At 36.7% G+C, this 17,374-nt stretch overlaps 1 protein-coding gene across 4 annotated transcripts in view; it reads right to left on the reverse strand.

Annotated features, from left to right (window-relative positions):
* The window catches only part of col7a1l (collagen type VII alpha 1-like), a 117,975-nt gene that overhangs the window by 91,083 nt on the left and 9,518 nt on the right, over positions 1-17,374 (reverse strand). For all 4 annotated transcript variants that reach the window (XM_038298510.1, XM_038298502.1, XM_038298488.1 and 1 more), the window contains exons 2-13: positions 16,947-17,112; positions 9,993-10,173; positions 9,670-9,829; positions 8,179-8,272; positions 7,119-7,292; positions 6,613-6,776; positions 5,270-5,399; positions 3,588-3,704; positions 2,881-3,036; positions 2,111-2,227; positions 1,843-1,989; positions 833-952 (exon numbers count right to left, since the gene is read on the reverse strand). In XM_038298510.1, the coding sequence (XP_038154438.1) occupies positions 833-952; positions 1,843-1,989; positions 2,111-2,227; positions 2,881-3,036; positions 3,588-3,704; positions 5,270-5,399; positions 6,613-6,776; positions 7,119-7,292; positions 8,179-8,272; positions 9,670-9,829; positions 9,993-10,173; positions 16,947-17,022 (1,636 nt within the window). In that variant the 5' untranslated portion in view covers positions 17,023-17,112. The remainder of the gene's footprint in view (positions 1-832; positions 953-1,842; positions 1,990-2,110; positions 2,228-2,880; positions 3,037-3,587; positions 3,705-5,269; positions 5,400-6,612; positions 6,777-7,118; positions 7,293-8,178; positions 8,273-9,669; positions 9,830-9,992; positions 10,174-16,946; positions 17,113-17,374) is intronic.

The raw sequence follows: 17,374 nt of genomic DNA on the forward strand, positions 1-17,374 counted from the left end.
TCTGTAATTCCCTTTTCTCCCCAATAGTCAATTTTCCCCAACTAGCTGCTGACAAGCTTTATTTTCCTAAGTATGCATGTAGATATAAATATTGGCCCTTTTACTTTTTTTATTTATGTGTCCTCATACATCTTTTGCATCAACTCAAACATATTTAGTTACTTTAACACAATTGTTTCATGTTAGCAGTGTGGTACATGAAACAGGTGTGTTAAAGTAACTAAATATGCTTGAGTCGATGCAAAAGATGTATGAATGATTTTTTTCAGGGAGAGAAGCTGGTTGTCTGCATGTGTCACATCAGATTTGCCCAACAAACAGGATATCTCAAGACAGAATCCTAATTGTGTGACTCACTATATTAAATCCAGACTGCCTCAAGCATCGTTGTAGGCTGACCGTATTGTTGGATTAGTACCCTGTGTTTTATTAACCTTAACCATTTCAATTATTCTCCGAAAGGCCACAGAGACTACACCCTACGGCAGGCATACGGCTCGCTCAGAGGTAGGTCGTTAGTGAAGAACATGAGCAGCAGCCCACAGGCCAAAGAGGGACTGAATGAGACCTAGGGTACTGTGCCCCCTGGACCCTGCTTGTGTAGGGAGAGAGACACATCTAAAAGGACACCAGATAATTTGCATAATCAGTACGTGACTTAATACTTTTTATTGCTCCAGTTCTTCAGTATTATTGGCTTTTGTAAAGCTCTTCTAAAAAAAGAGATGCTAGAGAATGATAAACCTTGTGCTTTATAGCCTGACTAAGAATAATGGTTGTATGATAAACAACTGAAAACAGGAGGAACCTTTAAAACAAAGATATATAGTACCTGGGGTGGGTCCCCATGCCAGCCTGTAACCTGTGGCCCCTGGGACTTTGTTCCAAGACACAACAGCTGAATTGGTGCTTACAGCGGAGACCTTTAAAGTCTGAACAGCACTGCTTTCCACTGAAAGAAAGAGAAAAAAAGAGAGAAAGAAATATTAAAAAGTCAAGAGTAATTAAATATGTAAATAAATAAATGCACACACTCTACAAAAACATCTTTCTGACAACTTTTCCTGTTCTAGGTCAGTTAGGATTGACTTAAATAGTTATATTTTCTGTAAACCAGAATTAGGAGAGATGTTTTTTCACACCATTTTTTAATATCTAGCATTTAGTTCAATGACCTGCAAAACTATAAGAATTTGGTCCAATGTTCACAATATTCGCTCACAAGATTCCGAAAAAAGTTTGATATTTTTGTCAACTCTTTTTGTATTAAGTGGTGAGGCCGAGTCACGGTTGTAGATGTTGTACTTGTTACTGTGGAAAAACAATCTAACTGGTTTCATCATTAGTGCTTTTAGAGTAATGGATTTCTACAGGCCAAGTAGCGTTTTAATCTATAGCTAACAGCTAAAGTTTTTTTTTTTTTTTACTGTGGCTGCATCTTCCCAAATTATTTTATTATATACCAGTATTGTTATACAAGGCTTCAAGTCAGAGTCCACTCTCAAATCAAGACAGCTAAAGAAATCTGTTATTTTTGCCTTTAATCGAAAACAGTCTGTAATTAGTAAAAAAAATCTGTTTCAATTTGCAACAGCAGTAAAAAAACATTAGTTCCTTTTTATCCAGTAAATATCTGGTTTTAAACATAGATACTGACTCTAGTTATTTTTCCTCTCATTTAGATGGTAATAGCAAACTAAGACACTTAGATCTTAAAGTGAACAGAAAAAAATCAGAGGAATGTTTCAAAAACCAAACCAGAAGATGACTGAAAGCAATAACAGGTCAACTCATGCTTCAACTAAGTTCTGTAACATCTTATATCTGGTATAAATGTTTTACATGTTTTGACTTTGTTGGTGGTGACTGGCCCTTCAATGTCTCCAAAGATGGGGTTAATTGTGACTGTGTACTCAGAGCCTAAGTGAAGGCCCTGGATCATGTAGAAGTTGAAGTTATCTCCAAGGTTGATGTTCTCTATGTGGCCATCTGCAGAACAATGAGAAAAGCAGATCATATGAGGATACAAAAACTTTTTTGTTAAAGAAAAACTGAACAAACGATACATCGTCTCTTCCTAAAGACAAAAATTCATAGATATGCACAGTACCTGGGGACGCCCATGTCAGACGGTATCCCGTTGCTCCCTTGACTGATTGCCACCTTGCTTGCACAGTGTCTGTGGTGGCATTCTGGACCAAAAATTGCTTAACTGGTACTACTTTTACTGTTAGAGACATTGCAAAAGCACGGGATGAAGTTATGCAGCATTTTATTAGTCAATGTTTATTTATGTAGCACTTTAAAACAACACCAGGAAGACCAAAGTGCTTCACAATAAGATTAAAACATTGTAAAAAACAAAAATATAAAACAGTGTTTTCCAAGTTTTAAAAGCCAGTTTGAAAAAATTATTCTAATATGGGTTTCAAATGGGGCAGATCTGTGAGAACCTGCAGACCGAGGGGCAGGCTGTTCCATTTTAATCACATAGCTGAGATTAATAATGACGCAACATTTTTTTTTATTTCATAACCAAACTTAGCAAGTAGAACTTATGCAAAAAATATATATTCAAAACCTTCTAATCCATTTCCCTCTATGGTTAGAGGTGTTACTATAGTGTAAGATGCTAAGATCTTGTGGAGATGATGAGGTATATTCCTGACAGGTTGATTTTAGAACAACACCCCCCTCCTGTGGAAATATTGAGGTACTACACAGGGATCTTTTTTGTCTTGTAATAAATCTATTAACTGACTATGCCATATAATCTCTTTAGATATTCAGTATTTTTTAAGATGAGGAGATATTCATTATGAAAAGGTAATGCAGCAGTCAATATTGTTTGGACAAAGTGATTTCATTTTGTAAACCTACGTGTTTTTCCCGCTATGGACACTGGTTCACTTGGCCCCTCGGGATAAACAGCATAGATACTGATGGTATACTTTTTATCTTCCTCCAGGCTGTCAATCACATGAGAGGAGATGTCCCCAGGAAGCAGCTGCTCGTATGTTAATCCTGGTCTGTTGGCTGAAGAGTATTTAAGAAAATGTAAAAGAGTCTTTAACTCAAACAAACCTTTCACACAGTGTCTTGCAAAAAGTATTCAAACTCCAAAAGCCTTTTTTTACTTTCTTTAAACTTTCTTCCAAAAAAAACTAACCAAAAATGTAGACTATTGCACAATGGCAAACATAGAAATATAAAGAGAGTTTTAATTTCAAGGAACCAAAAGGCCCATTGCTAAATCCGGAGGAGCTGAACAGATCAAAAGCCAAAATGGAGAATAGGTTTACACAATGACTATGGCTGTACTGAAGAGTGTAAAATGGAAAGCCACTGATTAAACGAAACCATAAGACATATTGTTTGTTTTACAATGGACAAGCAGGTTTCCTGTTAAGATATGAACAAAATGTAATGTTTCTACCAATATAACATTGCAACAGCAGAAAAGAAAGTGCTGTCAAATTTGTGCTTTAAGAGAAATAATCTTAAAATGTTTAAGACATAAATACTTTGGCAAGGCACTGTTGCTATGCAAACTTTAAAGTCAATAATCTTGACAGATGTCAACTTACACCTAGGTATAAAGATCTTGAACCCGTTGAGCTTTCCCAGAGGAGGTGTCCAGCCAAGACGTAGAGAGAAGGGACCTTCTTCGATAACACGGAAGTTTGATACTTTGGGTAACGAAGCTAATGGAAAGAAAAGCATTTGGTAGAGAAAAGCAGGACGTGGAAGTAGTATTGAAAAATAACATAATAATAATAAAAGCTATACATTTATTTAAAGTGCCCCCAGCTCTGCACTTTTTCCACATGCTACAGCCACGGGTGGGGGCTACTGTATGTATTACAATCATTGACCACCCCTAACAGCTGATTTGTTGTTCTTGTGCAGCAACTGAACAAGCAGTTCCCCTCTAACCAGCAGCATTGATACTCTTAGGAGGAATGTCTAACCTAATTTAGCCTTTTGGATTGTTAGTATATTATCCATTGATGAGAGAAATACAGTAGGTAATTATTCAAATCACTAAAGTAACAGTAAAGATGAGAAACACAGAATTCACGCTCCTCAGAACTAGTTTTTGTCCATTATGCCTGAGAAGGGAAGTTATGTATTTCTGCAGGCCATCTAGTAGTTTTCAACGTAATTAAAGAACTACCACTCTACCCATTTCATATGGATATTAGAGCAAATCACAAATAGTTAATTTAAACAGATTTAATGTAAAAATGTGTATAGATTTATTAGCAAGAGCTTCATCAAAGTCTAGTCTCTAGTGATTTATAAGGAACATACAGATGATGTTCTTGTTCTTTTTCCTATTGCAACAGGTTACTTAGTGGAGATCGAATGGATTTGGCACCTATGAACATATTCTAGTCCCACAGTTTGCTACAGACCAATAAATGAATGTTAAAAAAAATTTTTAAAAAGCGCAGAGTCCTTTTAAATGTGCTGCTATAAGCTTTGCCCAGCTATCTTAAAGGTTTCTTCTTTGCAGTTCTTCTTATGCTTCATCTATTTGAATGGGACATCTGGGCAATATCAATCTGATTAAAGCTGTGTCCTTTTCATTGTTGTCCTGTTGAAGAAAGTATCTGCTTATCAGTCTGAAGGGCCCGAGACTATTTTTATTTACCCAGGATGTCTCTGTACATCACTGCATTCATAATTCTTTGTCTCCTCTCTCCTTGCCAGTCTACCCATTCCTACTACTGGAAAAGACATAACCGTACCATGCTGCCAACACCATGCTTCACTGTAGGAATTGTGATGGCATGACAATGAATGGTACCTGCTCTTCTCTAAACACTGTGCCCGGCAATACTACTAGCAAAGTTAATAATCTGTCCAATCAGATCAATACATTATATTTCTCTTATTATTCTTCTGAGTGTCTTTTTGCAAACTCCAGATTAGCCTTTCATGTCCAATTTACTAATATTACATAAAGTTGAAGAAAGATCTCAAGAATAATCAGTGGAAGTTATGAACCTCAGTTCAATTTGGATCTTTAAGGGGAAACGCTTTAACTACCTGCATATTTGTGATTTCTTAATTTTAAATTTGCATTAAATTTGCAACAATAAAGTTTTTTTCAAACTGAGATAACAGGGTATTTTTAGTACAGCTCTTAAGGAAAGAGATTGATTTAATACCATTGGGAATAATCTTGTAAAATCACTAAATGTGGAAAAAGTGCAGCACTTTGAGTATTTCCAGATTCCCTGTATGTTATGAAAAATCTCACCTGTTTTCACTGGGATTGTTTCAGAGTTGCCAATGAGGTTTGGGTAGATAGCATAGAGGGTGAGAGAATACTCTGTCTTTGGACTCAGCTCCATCACCATGGTGGAGCTCACATCTGCCTTCAGATTCAGCTGTTATATAAACAGGGATAATTAGTAAAGAATAGCTAAAATAATGATGTTTCTGTAAGAGCACGTAACCATACGATTATCTAGTCAGTCATCCAAGAAAAAGAAAGCACACAATATTAAGTCAGTGCAACTTTTAGAGTAATGCCTCTTTAGAGAATCATGAAAGTAATTTTCTAAACTGCAGGTGATTTTAGGGTTTCCAAGCTACTGCCTAATTTTGCTAAACACATTTTTCATTTGGCAAAGTGAACTTTCTTTTTTCATAGATACACAGTTATGATGTATATTAACAGATAAATGAGTAATACATAAATGTATTGTTAACAAGGAGAATAATAAACAGTGGGTAAGTTTAGATATTCTGGAAGGAAGGAAGGAAGGAAGGAAGGAAGGAAGGAAGGAAGGAAGGAAGGAAGGAAGGAAGGAAGGAAGGAAGGAAGGAAGGAAGGAAGGAAGGAAGGAAGGAAGGAAGGAAGGAAGGAAGGAAGGAAGGAAGGAAGGAAGGAAGGAAGCCAGATAAAGACAAAGAGATGGATAGAAAAAAGAAGAAATGACCAAACTATTTGTAACAGGAACAGAGAATTACATAAAAATGGAGGATAAAGTGTTGTATCAGGTCCCGAGGATAAATCATTTGCAGGAACTATTGGCAGGCATCACTCATTAACACAAGCTTTCCAAAAGCAATTAGTGAGACAGAAAAATAGGAGGAAACCTAAAGTTAAAAAGAGAAACAGAAAGCAAAGCTCTGTCACCATGGTCTATGAGGGGAAAAAAAACATTATAAGGAATGAAGGGAACAAGAAAGAAAGACAACATTTGGATAATACTGGACAGGAAATAAATTCTGGGAGGCAACAAAAAAAAAAAAAATCACATTTATTTAGAAAATATTGAAATCAAGTCTCAGGAGGTTCTAGACTGTAGGAAACCTGTAAAGGATTACACAAAGGTAGCTAAAAAAATAAAGTGATGAGCATCTGGCTTTAAGGAGTTTAAAATTACATGACTCAGCGGGCAAAAACAAATAAGACAAAATACCCGGGGAAGAGTTTTGGAATTAAGGACCATTTTAACCATGTATAGAAGTAATCATTGGATTTGGATGAAGGGAAAAAAACTATTTAGAGGTGTAAGTATCTATGCACACAGCTGTTAACATATTTGGTAAAGTTGTTTACACTCTTCTATGTAAAAGGCATCCATCCCTCACCTGTCTCTGCTGATTCAGCAGGAGTTGACCCTTAGAGCTGAGAGGTGTGATCAGGAGGCGATATCCAGTGACATCACCTGTAGCTTGGCTCCATGTAAGCCTGAGCGAGCTGTGAGCTAACTCGCTCACCTGCAGGTCTCTGGGACCCACCACATTCTCTTCACCTACAGTTTAGTGACAATACACAGATCAGATGAAGATATGAGAAGCCAATAAATATTAGCAAATTAAAGTAAAACATTCTGCCAGCTTTAAAGTAGACATTAAAATTGTGAGACATTCATTTTTACTTTTTACTGCATCTTCCAGAGACTTAATCATCATAAAATGACAGATAAATCAGTGATTGAAGGAAAAACATTGAAAGAAAGAAATAGGGAGTTGGGTTTCTAGTTTTCTAGTGGTCATGTAGAGGATGTACCCAGGCCAAACTGATACATGTACCCCTACAGCTCACTACATCTAGATAGAAGTAAAAGAATTCCTAGGAGCTGGAGGAAACTTACTTTGCTTAGTGATTTTTACAGGTCGTGGTGGCTCAGACGCACTGATGCATAACCTCCGGGACAGTTTAGGAAGAAGTGTTTCCAGGAGATAGAAATCTGCACATTGCAAAAGATGCTCCTCGAAGGGCTTGGACACAATCCTTCTTAGCTCCGACACATCAGCTCCTCTTACACCTTCATAATAAAGTTAAAAAAATAGGAAGAAGAGTGAATCACAGTTTTTATGTAGACAGATATTTATAACTGATTAAACACCACAGGTTTTATTTCAGCACTTTGACACAAACCATTTGCAGTAAGTCAAGTCAGATGATTAAATGATGCAGAAACTTATATTCCGGAGTACTCTAAACACGCAGATCTAATTATACACTCTGTAGCACCCATTTCAACAAATAACTGCACTGCGTATATGTGAAGAACAACCGATACAAAAAAAATCTAAAAAAAACTGCAAATCAACTAAAAGTAATTCACTAAAATAAATGTCAAAGATTCACAATAACAGCATTTGTTTATTTCTTATTTTTATTTTTTTTTATCCTGGTTCAGTCGTGCATTATTGGCAACAGGGCTGCATAATGTAGGTTTTCAATAGAGGTGATGAGCAGGAGCAGAGGACCTTGTGTCAGAGGTGCGGATGGGGCAAACTGAATCTGCTAATGAAAAATAGCTGCTATTAGCACAAACTTTCCTCTAATGAGCAGTAATTACTGCACCGCTGTCACTAAGAGAAGAAAGTTTGTGTGGATGGTTAGTGTACAAGAGGTAAAAGAGGTAAAATATTAAGATCATGCAATTATAATAGTTCAACAAATGCATTAAAAGTCATATAAAGTTTCTTATATAGGTACATATATGTACACACATCTATAGACCCAAATAAGAAACTTAACACATGAACACAAACACACACTGAATCAGTGAATTCAAATGTACAGAACATCAATCTCTGGCAGCAAGACATATCTGATAGGCTGGTAGAGCTTGAATAAAATCTAAAGTTTGTTGCTGCAGGGGAAACGTTGAAGGAATTCACAATACCTAGTTTAAGACTCACCAACTGCAAAGAGTGTTATCCCACTGTCTGCAACTGCTTTGGCACCAAGATCGACCCGGTCATCAGAGCTCCCCGCTGTGATCAAAACAGCAATCTGTGTTGCAAAGAGACAGAAAATATATATAAAATATATAAAATATATACGCAGCACTATTGAGAGTGGTTTATAAATATTTATTCGCCCATCAGACTTATGGCATTTTTTATGTTAATTCAGTCATTAAAAAAGGCATTTTAGAATAGCATTTAGAGACACCCAACATGAAATAAACAGCCTAACAATAAGCATAAAATAATTCTCCATGATCCAGATTCAACAGCTGTGTATCTGCCGTGAACTTGCATGCTCAATTTATTTTTGTTTGTTGCAGGCATGACTAATTATGTAAATCTGCCCTCCAGACAAATTTTTTATTAAGAAGCCAGCATTGAAAATTGATTATTCTCTTTAAATCCTCCATTGGCATTGACAAATAGAGACGCCTAAATATAAGAAACATAATCAGGAATTTCATAATGGCCCCTTAAAACTGACTTTCCTAATTTCTTTGTTTATGCTCAGCTCTGGGAGGAAAGTGAAGGTTATATTTTGACCTCATTCTCCGTTCTCCTCTAACACACTATGACTAGGATGCTGGGATGTTATGTTTTATAAGAGAAGTATAATTTCACTTTTAATGACTACTGTAATGTTCATAAAAGTGGATTTGGTATAAATGAGGTTGAAATTATCCAATTTTCCTCATGCTAGAATGTCTGTTGAAACAAGCATTGGCAACATTAGAAAACTAACTAAACCCTTTTTAAGAAGACTTTCAAACCAAGTTGCAAAAATGAATATATAATAAGAAAAATGCAGAAAAATAATGTGTTTTAGACTTCAGAGGGTTCCCAAAATTGTGCCTCTTCTGTTTTCTTAATGAAACTTGAATAAACCTATGGTGAGAACATTTCTTAATTTTAAGGGGACCTTAAATATTTGTCACTGATTGTGCAGCTGACCACCGCATTTACAGGTTTTGTGTGTGTTTTACATTCACAGCTGCTTTGACAAGTCATACAGTACTGACAGTTTGATTGAGCCTGCAAAAATAGTGCTGAAAAATCAATACGTTTTTGTTATTACTTTATAGAACTAAAGACAATGCCAACAGATGAAAATCGGCCGTCAGCCACGGACACACGATCAATTTTTATTCCAAGCATACAGCAGGACACTTTAATCAAATTCATGGTAGTGTGAAATGGTGGACCACTTTGTTTGTTTATGCCTCGGTGTCCTGTGGAGTACAAATACTGATCCTGGCAAGTCATTTCCTGTCATGCAGGGCACAGTGTATGCATGTATTTGCAGCATGGATTGTCATCCTCAAAGGGTTCTTTTTCCACTCTTTGTCAAACGTGCATGCTAGCTTTAAAAAAACAATGAAATAAACAACACAAGGCAAGTGCAGTAACTTATGACTGATCTCAACATATGAACTACAACACCTTTGGGGTAAAGTCTCTGCTGATGGCAGGGCTGAACACAGAATCTACAAGAAACTGCAGAGCACTGCCTGTTTTCCTGGATCCTCCACCGTAGGGGAGGTCTCCAACAGTTCTGAGCACCTCCTCTAGTGAACTGTAGTCTGTCAAAGCAACCAGCATCCTGTAGAGCAAAGGGATGGATCAGAACTGGGTCATGTAGAAAAGCTGGAGCAGAAGAAAATAATTGCTTTCTATGAGCATACAACATGTTAAGTAAGATGACTTTTTAACCCAAAAAGGAAAAAAACAATTTAAAAAGATGTCTGAAGATAATGCTCGAGTACCTTGGAACATCCCCAAAGAGCGTGACTCCAAAGCGAACCCCCTCAGCTCCTACTGTGTTGTCCTGAAAGGAGGACATGATGGCTGAGATGAAGTCTTTGACTCTGGAAAAGCTGGTCTGACCCACACTCCATGACTCGTCCACCAGGAACACAATGTCTGCTTGAACTGCTGTCCTGCAAGCTGAGAACCAAGAAATGGAATTTTGTCCCTTGAGCGATTAAACATTTTACTTAAAAAAAACAACATTGTGACTTGAAGGGAAAAAACTTTTTTCATTTTTTGTTTTTTTTTTTATTGCAAATTTTAAAGATAAAAAAGTGTGATGTGCATTTCAAATGAGCTTCAGTGAATGGAGACAAAGGCAAAGGATTGGTCAGCGATACACTTGTTTACAGGCTCACTTTCCACCGGCATTACAGTACAACCCAGAATATATTCAGAGCTGCAAATGGTTATGAGCAAGAGGTTTATGTTTAGATTACAAGAAATACAAATAAAAACAGGTAGAGGCTTCTAAAAGATTTTTCCTTTTAGATCACAATTATAGAATCCCAATAAAATAGATCCAAGTAAATGTATAAACTACTGTGGAGATTTGAGGGGTATAACATAGAATTAGACTTCTTTTATTGTCATTTTGAATACACAGCACGTATACAAAACAATTTGTACAGTTCTCCTGACATTTCCATTTCTTAAAGTGATCAAATGTAAACAGCATTTGGAGAAAAAAGACATGTCAAAACATCGATATGGAAGTTCAGAGCATTAAATATATATGGTGCAATTTTGCATGGTTTGGGTTTGGTGTTGACAGTTGATACAGAGGTTGTGAAATGAGTTAGGAGTTTTTTCAACTGTTCAGCAGTCTGATGGTGGTGGGGAAGAAGGTGTTTCAGAATCTGCAGGACCTGCATAGGATGCTTCAAAGCCTCTTCCCAGAGGGCAGCAGGGAGAACAGTTCATAGTGGGGATGTGAGGGGGTCATTGATAATGTTACAGAACTGAACTTTAACTCTGTATTTGAACCACCGCCTTGGGGAACAGTGGACTGCCATTGTGCGGCACCCGGAGAGCAGTGTGGGGTTAAGGGCCATTTCTCAGGAAGTGTCAGTCTGTGGCAGATGGGCTGGAATTCAGAACCTCAGGATTCCAAGCTCTATGCCCTAACCACTAGGACGCCACTCCCCCCATTAAAATTGATTCAGAAAATATCCAAGAAGCATCTTTTAGCTTTTAGCTTTTGTAATTTAAAGCATTTCCAGCAGGAATGCTCCCCCCAGAGCTGTGGGAGCCAATCAGAGGCAGAGTCATTTTGGCAAATACAAAAATCCATAAAGACATTTGCATGCATATATATGAGGATCCTTTATCTCTAAAAAAAAAAATGTCATTTTATGTAGAAATATATTAGCCTGCCAAATATTCTAGTTAATGATATCAAACAAACGTTAGGTGGAAATCAAAGAAAATATTTTAATGATTTGAGACGTGTCCTCTAGACTCACCACCAGAGGGCAGTATTGTTCCACCATGTAGGAGCGTTTCCTTTCCCCCAGCCTCTGTCATGCAGCCAGTTCACCACAGAAATCCCCATGAATTTTTAATGAGACACAAGTGAGCCAAAGAGACCATCAATATTCTGAGCACTCCAGCAATAAAACTTTAGTATAGCAATGAGGAACACTTAGAATAATAAGGTAAACACACCCAAAATCAGGGTCAGTTGCCACGCTTAACAAATGCATTTAACTTAAGTTTGAATATATTTAGATGCTTTTAGGTGTGAGATAAGCAATCTGGATATAGACACACACATACACACAATCTGCTGTGTCTGCAAACACCTTTTGAGTCAATATTCTGGCATTACATATGCAATAAACAAAAGTGACAACAGCATTGATTGGCTGGTGAATAAAAGATAGGCTTCGCTGATTGTTCTGTAAGTGATAAGTGATTCTCGCCTGTCCTCAATTTGATTACAGAGCTTGCTCCCTTCTAATGCTTCTTGCTTGCCTTCTTGCTTTGGCTGCTGTCCCAGGATCCAGGGAAGCTGACATATGTCCCCGCGCCATGCCCATCCAATATTATATTCACCCTTACACACCTATACATTTCATCAAGGCAGCAAATATCACAAGGAATCCAATTTTTGCGGCCCCCCGCATGCTGAGCCAACATCTTTGCGTACATTCTGGCTTTGGTTTATGTTCAGCAAGAGCACATTTATCACTAACGAGATAAAATCATTGATGAAATTTCAAAAACTACAACAATGCGCATCCATTTTATCCTTCGAGTTGAATCTCACACAGGCAAACCAGCCACATTTTGCATAAGCAGCAAATCTATTCAGTCGGATACTCTTTTGAGTCCTCCGATTATTGCAAAAGCACATAAAACGTGGAGGATGCCCTGAGCTAGAAGCAGCTGGGGGCTTTCGTCAGTCAAAAAAAAAAAGAATAGAGTGGGATGGAAAACCAGATCAATTATCCAGAGGTTTGTGTCTCTGGGCTGGCAGGCAAGATCGACATGCCAAGGATGAGGACACATCACAAGTTGAGAGATTAGTAATGTTTTTATTGAAGGTTATCTATGCAGACTTTTCAAAGGTTAAAACTCTATTGTTAACCATTAGACGTTGCTCAATACCTTCAACATATACAGCAGAATACCACTAAAACACCCCTTAGTGATGCACTACTGCATTCAGCACCACCAAACACAAGGGAAGCAATTCACATTTTTAAAGAGCAGGTATCTTAGAAACATGAAAACTAACAGGGTGAGCATAAACACAAAACCTTTAATGCAAAAAAGTCATTTAAATGAGAAGTACAAACCTTGTGAACAGAATGGAAATATTAAACAATAAAAGACCAATGCCAGTTAGGTAAACTAAACATAACTGGAAGTGCTGTTTTCAGTGTCATGTTCATTGCAATTTATACATTCAGTTTATATGTACAGTAATGTGACATCACCTTCATGTACCAATGGTCCCTTCTTCTGTGCTACTTTCAGGTTTTACACAAAGAGCATAATTCTTAAAAAATAAAATCTTCATCATTGCATCCTATGGAGGAGTTTCAAAGCACTCTTTGCAAAAACTACTTTGAATTTGGCCACACAGTTTTTTAGCATGACAAATTTGTTCAAGTTTATGTAGCAGCGTCTCAATACCATTTAAATTCAGACTTGATCAAATATTTCCATTGTAAATTTTACTTATTGTTCTCTAACTAAACCATCATTTATGTTTGCTAAATTCTAAAGATAAAGCCTGGAACTGGACTCATTTGGTAGAACTGAAAAACCCTTAAAATGAAACATGCTGGAGTGAACAGAGTTTTGACCAGTTGCACGGAGTTGAATGACATTCCTTTGGCAATCCACCTGCACAAACTTATTTCAGTGAACTGCTGAAAAAAAGGTGCTAACAAGGTTGTTTTCCTGAGAAGAATGATTAAGGTTGACTTTTAGGAGATATTTCAGTTGTGAAAAAAACAGTTGAAGCTTTTAAACTCAATGAAGGTCATCAATCTTTTTAAGATAATGCTGGGCTGAAGCTAAAGTTGTGAAATTACTTGAAAATAAAATTATTTTATTTTTTCTCAATCAATATTACATGAAGTTTATCGTATATGACCAAAATTTTAAAGTCAGTGCATTATTGTATCAGCACCAGTATGCGCCTTTCCTGCAAATATTATATTAAAGCAATTTCTTTTATTTTTATCTAATATTATAAGGCTGAGATGCGTTATTTTGCCACTTATTCATTGAGAATTTCTAACCAGCCAATCCAGACAAGAAAAAATATAAACCAGGGGTTGTTTAAATAGCTTCTATCAATTTATCTATAAAATTGCTGTTTTTTCCTCGTTTCCTGTCCAGCTCTTGTACCTGACTATGAAAGCAAAGTGCACAGCATGTGGGTCTGATCCTGTGAAAAGGTCAGTTAGAAGACCAAAAAAAGTTTAAACAGCAGCAGCTAAAGTCTAAATGTCATGACTAAAATTTGCACCACAGATCATATACAACCTGAGAGATGTTTGTCTGGGGTTTATGTCCTTTTAGGGCAAAATCATTCTCAAAATATTGAAAACAAGTCTAATACATTTTTTTTATTTGTCATGGTTGCCTTTTAACCAAGCATTTTTTTTGTTTTTTCATGTTAAAACAAACCTCAGGTAGGTAGACAATTGTAATGATTTATGATTTAAATTTAGTTGTCAGTTGAAGATTAAGCAAAGGAAGAACCCAATACACTTCAAGTCAAACAGAAAAAACTGTAGTTTACTGTCCTGATAAGAGAAGGAGAGTCATCATTTATTTGATTTTTTTATTCAAAGTTTGTTTTTGTTTTTGAAGAAAAAAATCTAGTGCTTTCTTTATTGTAGCATTTCAATTTAAAATGCCCAGCATTTTGCAGTTCTAACTCCAAATTAATTATGTTTGGACTATATAAAAATGTGAAAACACTAAGGTAAATTCCCCTTTATTCTGACACTCCTTAAATAAAATGCAAGAAGCCAACTGGCTTTTGAAGTCACCTTATTGGTATTAAAATTTCTATACTTTTTCTTGTACTTTATCGCAGTATGAATCGAACATATCTGTGAAGACCACAAATTTTGTTGGAGAAAAAATAATATCACTAGGACTGAAGAACATGGCGGAGATAAAATTACAGAAATTTTAAAAGCAGGTTTAGGTCATAAAAAAAATATGAAGATAAATCATTACAAAGAGCCATGTCCATTCTATCTTAAAACAGGTAGCCAAATCAACAACGGGGTCCGAGGCAAGATGGCAGACGGAAATGACATGCTTTAAGCAGCTCTGGGTAGTAAACCTCAAAAGATGTGTTATACGAAAAACAAAAATGAAATATAAATATAGAAGGACTGACCCAAAATGAAAAAGCCATTTGAAAATGACGACAAACAGGAAAAATACAATTGATCCACAACAATATTAGAAAAATAAAGGATTTAATTGAATATAGAGACTTAAAGGTAGAGAGGATGATCTTTTATTTCTGGGTGGATCATCTGTATAAGTGGTCCTCCTAATTGTCAATCATTCTTGTGATACGTTTACGTAAGGTCGTCCTACGTGCTCGCCCCGTTAGCTATCGCTTTCTGCGCATGCGGACTTTCAGGCGTATATCTGTGGTGACCTACAATTTTAGACAGTAGTCATCACCGCTGTTCCTTTGAAAATGACCGAGGTTCATGAGACAAAAAGTGTCTAGGGAGAGTATGAGAAGAAAAGAAATTCTCAGAAGAAGCAGATATATCCCGGAATGCTTTGAGCAGAGACCTCTCCTGCAAAGCATTATGGGAATTGTGGTCACAGCAGCCCCCTATCAACATAGGCTGTGGCTACCAGACAGTGGCTACTAATAACAAAGATGGCACAGGCACCATGCCGTGGTCTAAGTGATCCTCTGTCTGACCGATACGTTAACTGAGTTCACTATAAAGTCCATTATATAATGCCCGCTCTATATAGTGATTTAGGGATTTAGGGATATGGCAGACGTTCGGGCACAGTAGGCTTGTATGAGCTAAGAGAACAGCAACTTTTGAACAAAGCGTGCACAGTGAGAATTGGGCTTATGCGTGCCCTTGCACGTGCATTTTTATTTTAAGTGGAGAGGGCTGGTCTTTTTGAAAAAATTGGAAATTGGGAAAATCCTCTACAAAACCTTTAATCAATGATGAAGTCTTATTCTTTTCTTAGATTTTTATAAAGCCTTGGATTCTGTGGAACACTGATTTTTGTTTTCAGTACTAAATATTTAGGCTTTAGAGAAATTTTTATTTGATTGGAGGCCTATATCAGAACATCAATAGCCGTGTAAAACTACCTAAAGGTAGGACAGCTAGATTTAACATTAATGTTTGTATTCCTTAAGGATGTCCAACTTCTCCATATCTATTTATTTTAGTTCCAGAAATGTTAGCTGTTTACCTAAAAATAGACATCTTTAGTATGGAATTAATCATTAGCTAGTTAGCAGATGACAAAACCCCTTTCTTGCAAAATGGCCGTCAAATTCATATAGCAATAGATCAATTAATTTATCTATTAATTTATTTATTTATTTTTGTATCTCTGTAATTTCAGCCCAAGAAAAAGCCCCGCTTTGCACTGGTTTATTACAATGATCCCTAAGAAGAACTTATTAAGTTTTATTTTTTAATTTGATTTCAAAAGAATTGTAATGTTTTCAATTGTATATACAATATTGCATATGGAAGCTGTTTTTTGCATTGGAGAGTTGTTTATATTGTGTTATGGACTGAACCAATAGCCTGTAGGGTCAGGTAATGACATTGTAGTCATTGCCTTCAATGAGATACACCGTCAGCAAATCTAAAGAAGGAAGGGCTTCATTCACGTCAGAGATATTTATACGTTTTCCTATAAGTCTATGTTGTAATTTTCTGTCGATCATGTTCCAGGTGAAAGATATCCAATTTCTGATTTGCTAAATGACCTTTAAATGACATCCAATAGCACCTAAGGCTAACCTTCTGTATCTATGGGATGCATTTGGCAGGCTTGCAGAAAGAAGATATATACTGTATAGTGTCCATGGCACCAGCAGATAATTTGTTTTGAATAAAACTTCAACTGGTTTAGAGTCTACACTATGAATTAATCACATGAGAAGGTTTAATGAAGGGACACTTGAGAAGACTTGAGTAGCCAAGATATGTATTTTAGGAAGCTCCATTAAACAGTCATGGGTTGGACTGCTAATCAAATAGATGTGATATAGCGAAAGCCTATAGAAATAAAAAGCAGCCATTTAAAACTGAAGTCGCAAAAAAAGCTTTGAACTCTCAGAAATAATAGAAAGCAGAACTATCTGATGGAGTAAATTGTGTTTGAGAGTTGTTCAGGCAACAGTCGATATAAATGTCATCACATACCTTCAGCTTGTGCTGCAGCCCTTTGATGAAAGAGTGTGAAGCACAACAGAAAGATCCAGACAGATGAATGCCCCATACTCGTCTTCCTCCTCTAGTCACCTGTTCCTCCTTTCCAGCTCTTCTCAGCTCCACTTATCAATCAATTACTGCGCCTCCTTGCTCCCATCTGAAAGTACAGAGAATGAACCGGGAGTGGCAAAGTAATTAAGGACCCTCTAAGATAAACACCCAGACAGTTTTTGAATTTGCAAATGACTTATAATTAACACGCAAAACTCCCACAACTGCAGATCAAGATTGTTTTCCTTCAGCTCTGATAAAGTCTTGCCGTTTTGCAAACGCTTTATTTCTTTCAAAGGTGCCTTTCAAGGCCTTGAGCTGTTGCTCGCCACATCACTTTGACTGCAAACAGTTTTGGAACCTAGTCC

The sequence above is a fragment of the Cyprinodon tularosa genome, unplaced genomic scaffold (genome assembly GCF_016077235.1).
Source record: "Cyprinodon tularosa strain WSP-4 unplaced genomic scaffold, ASM1607723v1 ctg111, whole genome shotgun sequence".
NCBI classification, from domain to species: domain Eukaryota; kingdom Metazoa; phylum Chordata; class Actinopteri; order Cyprinodontiformes; family Cyprinodontidae; genus Cyprinodon; species Cyprinodon tularosa.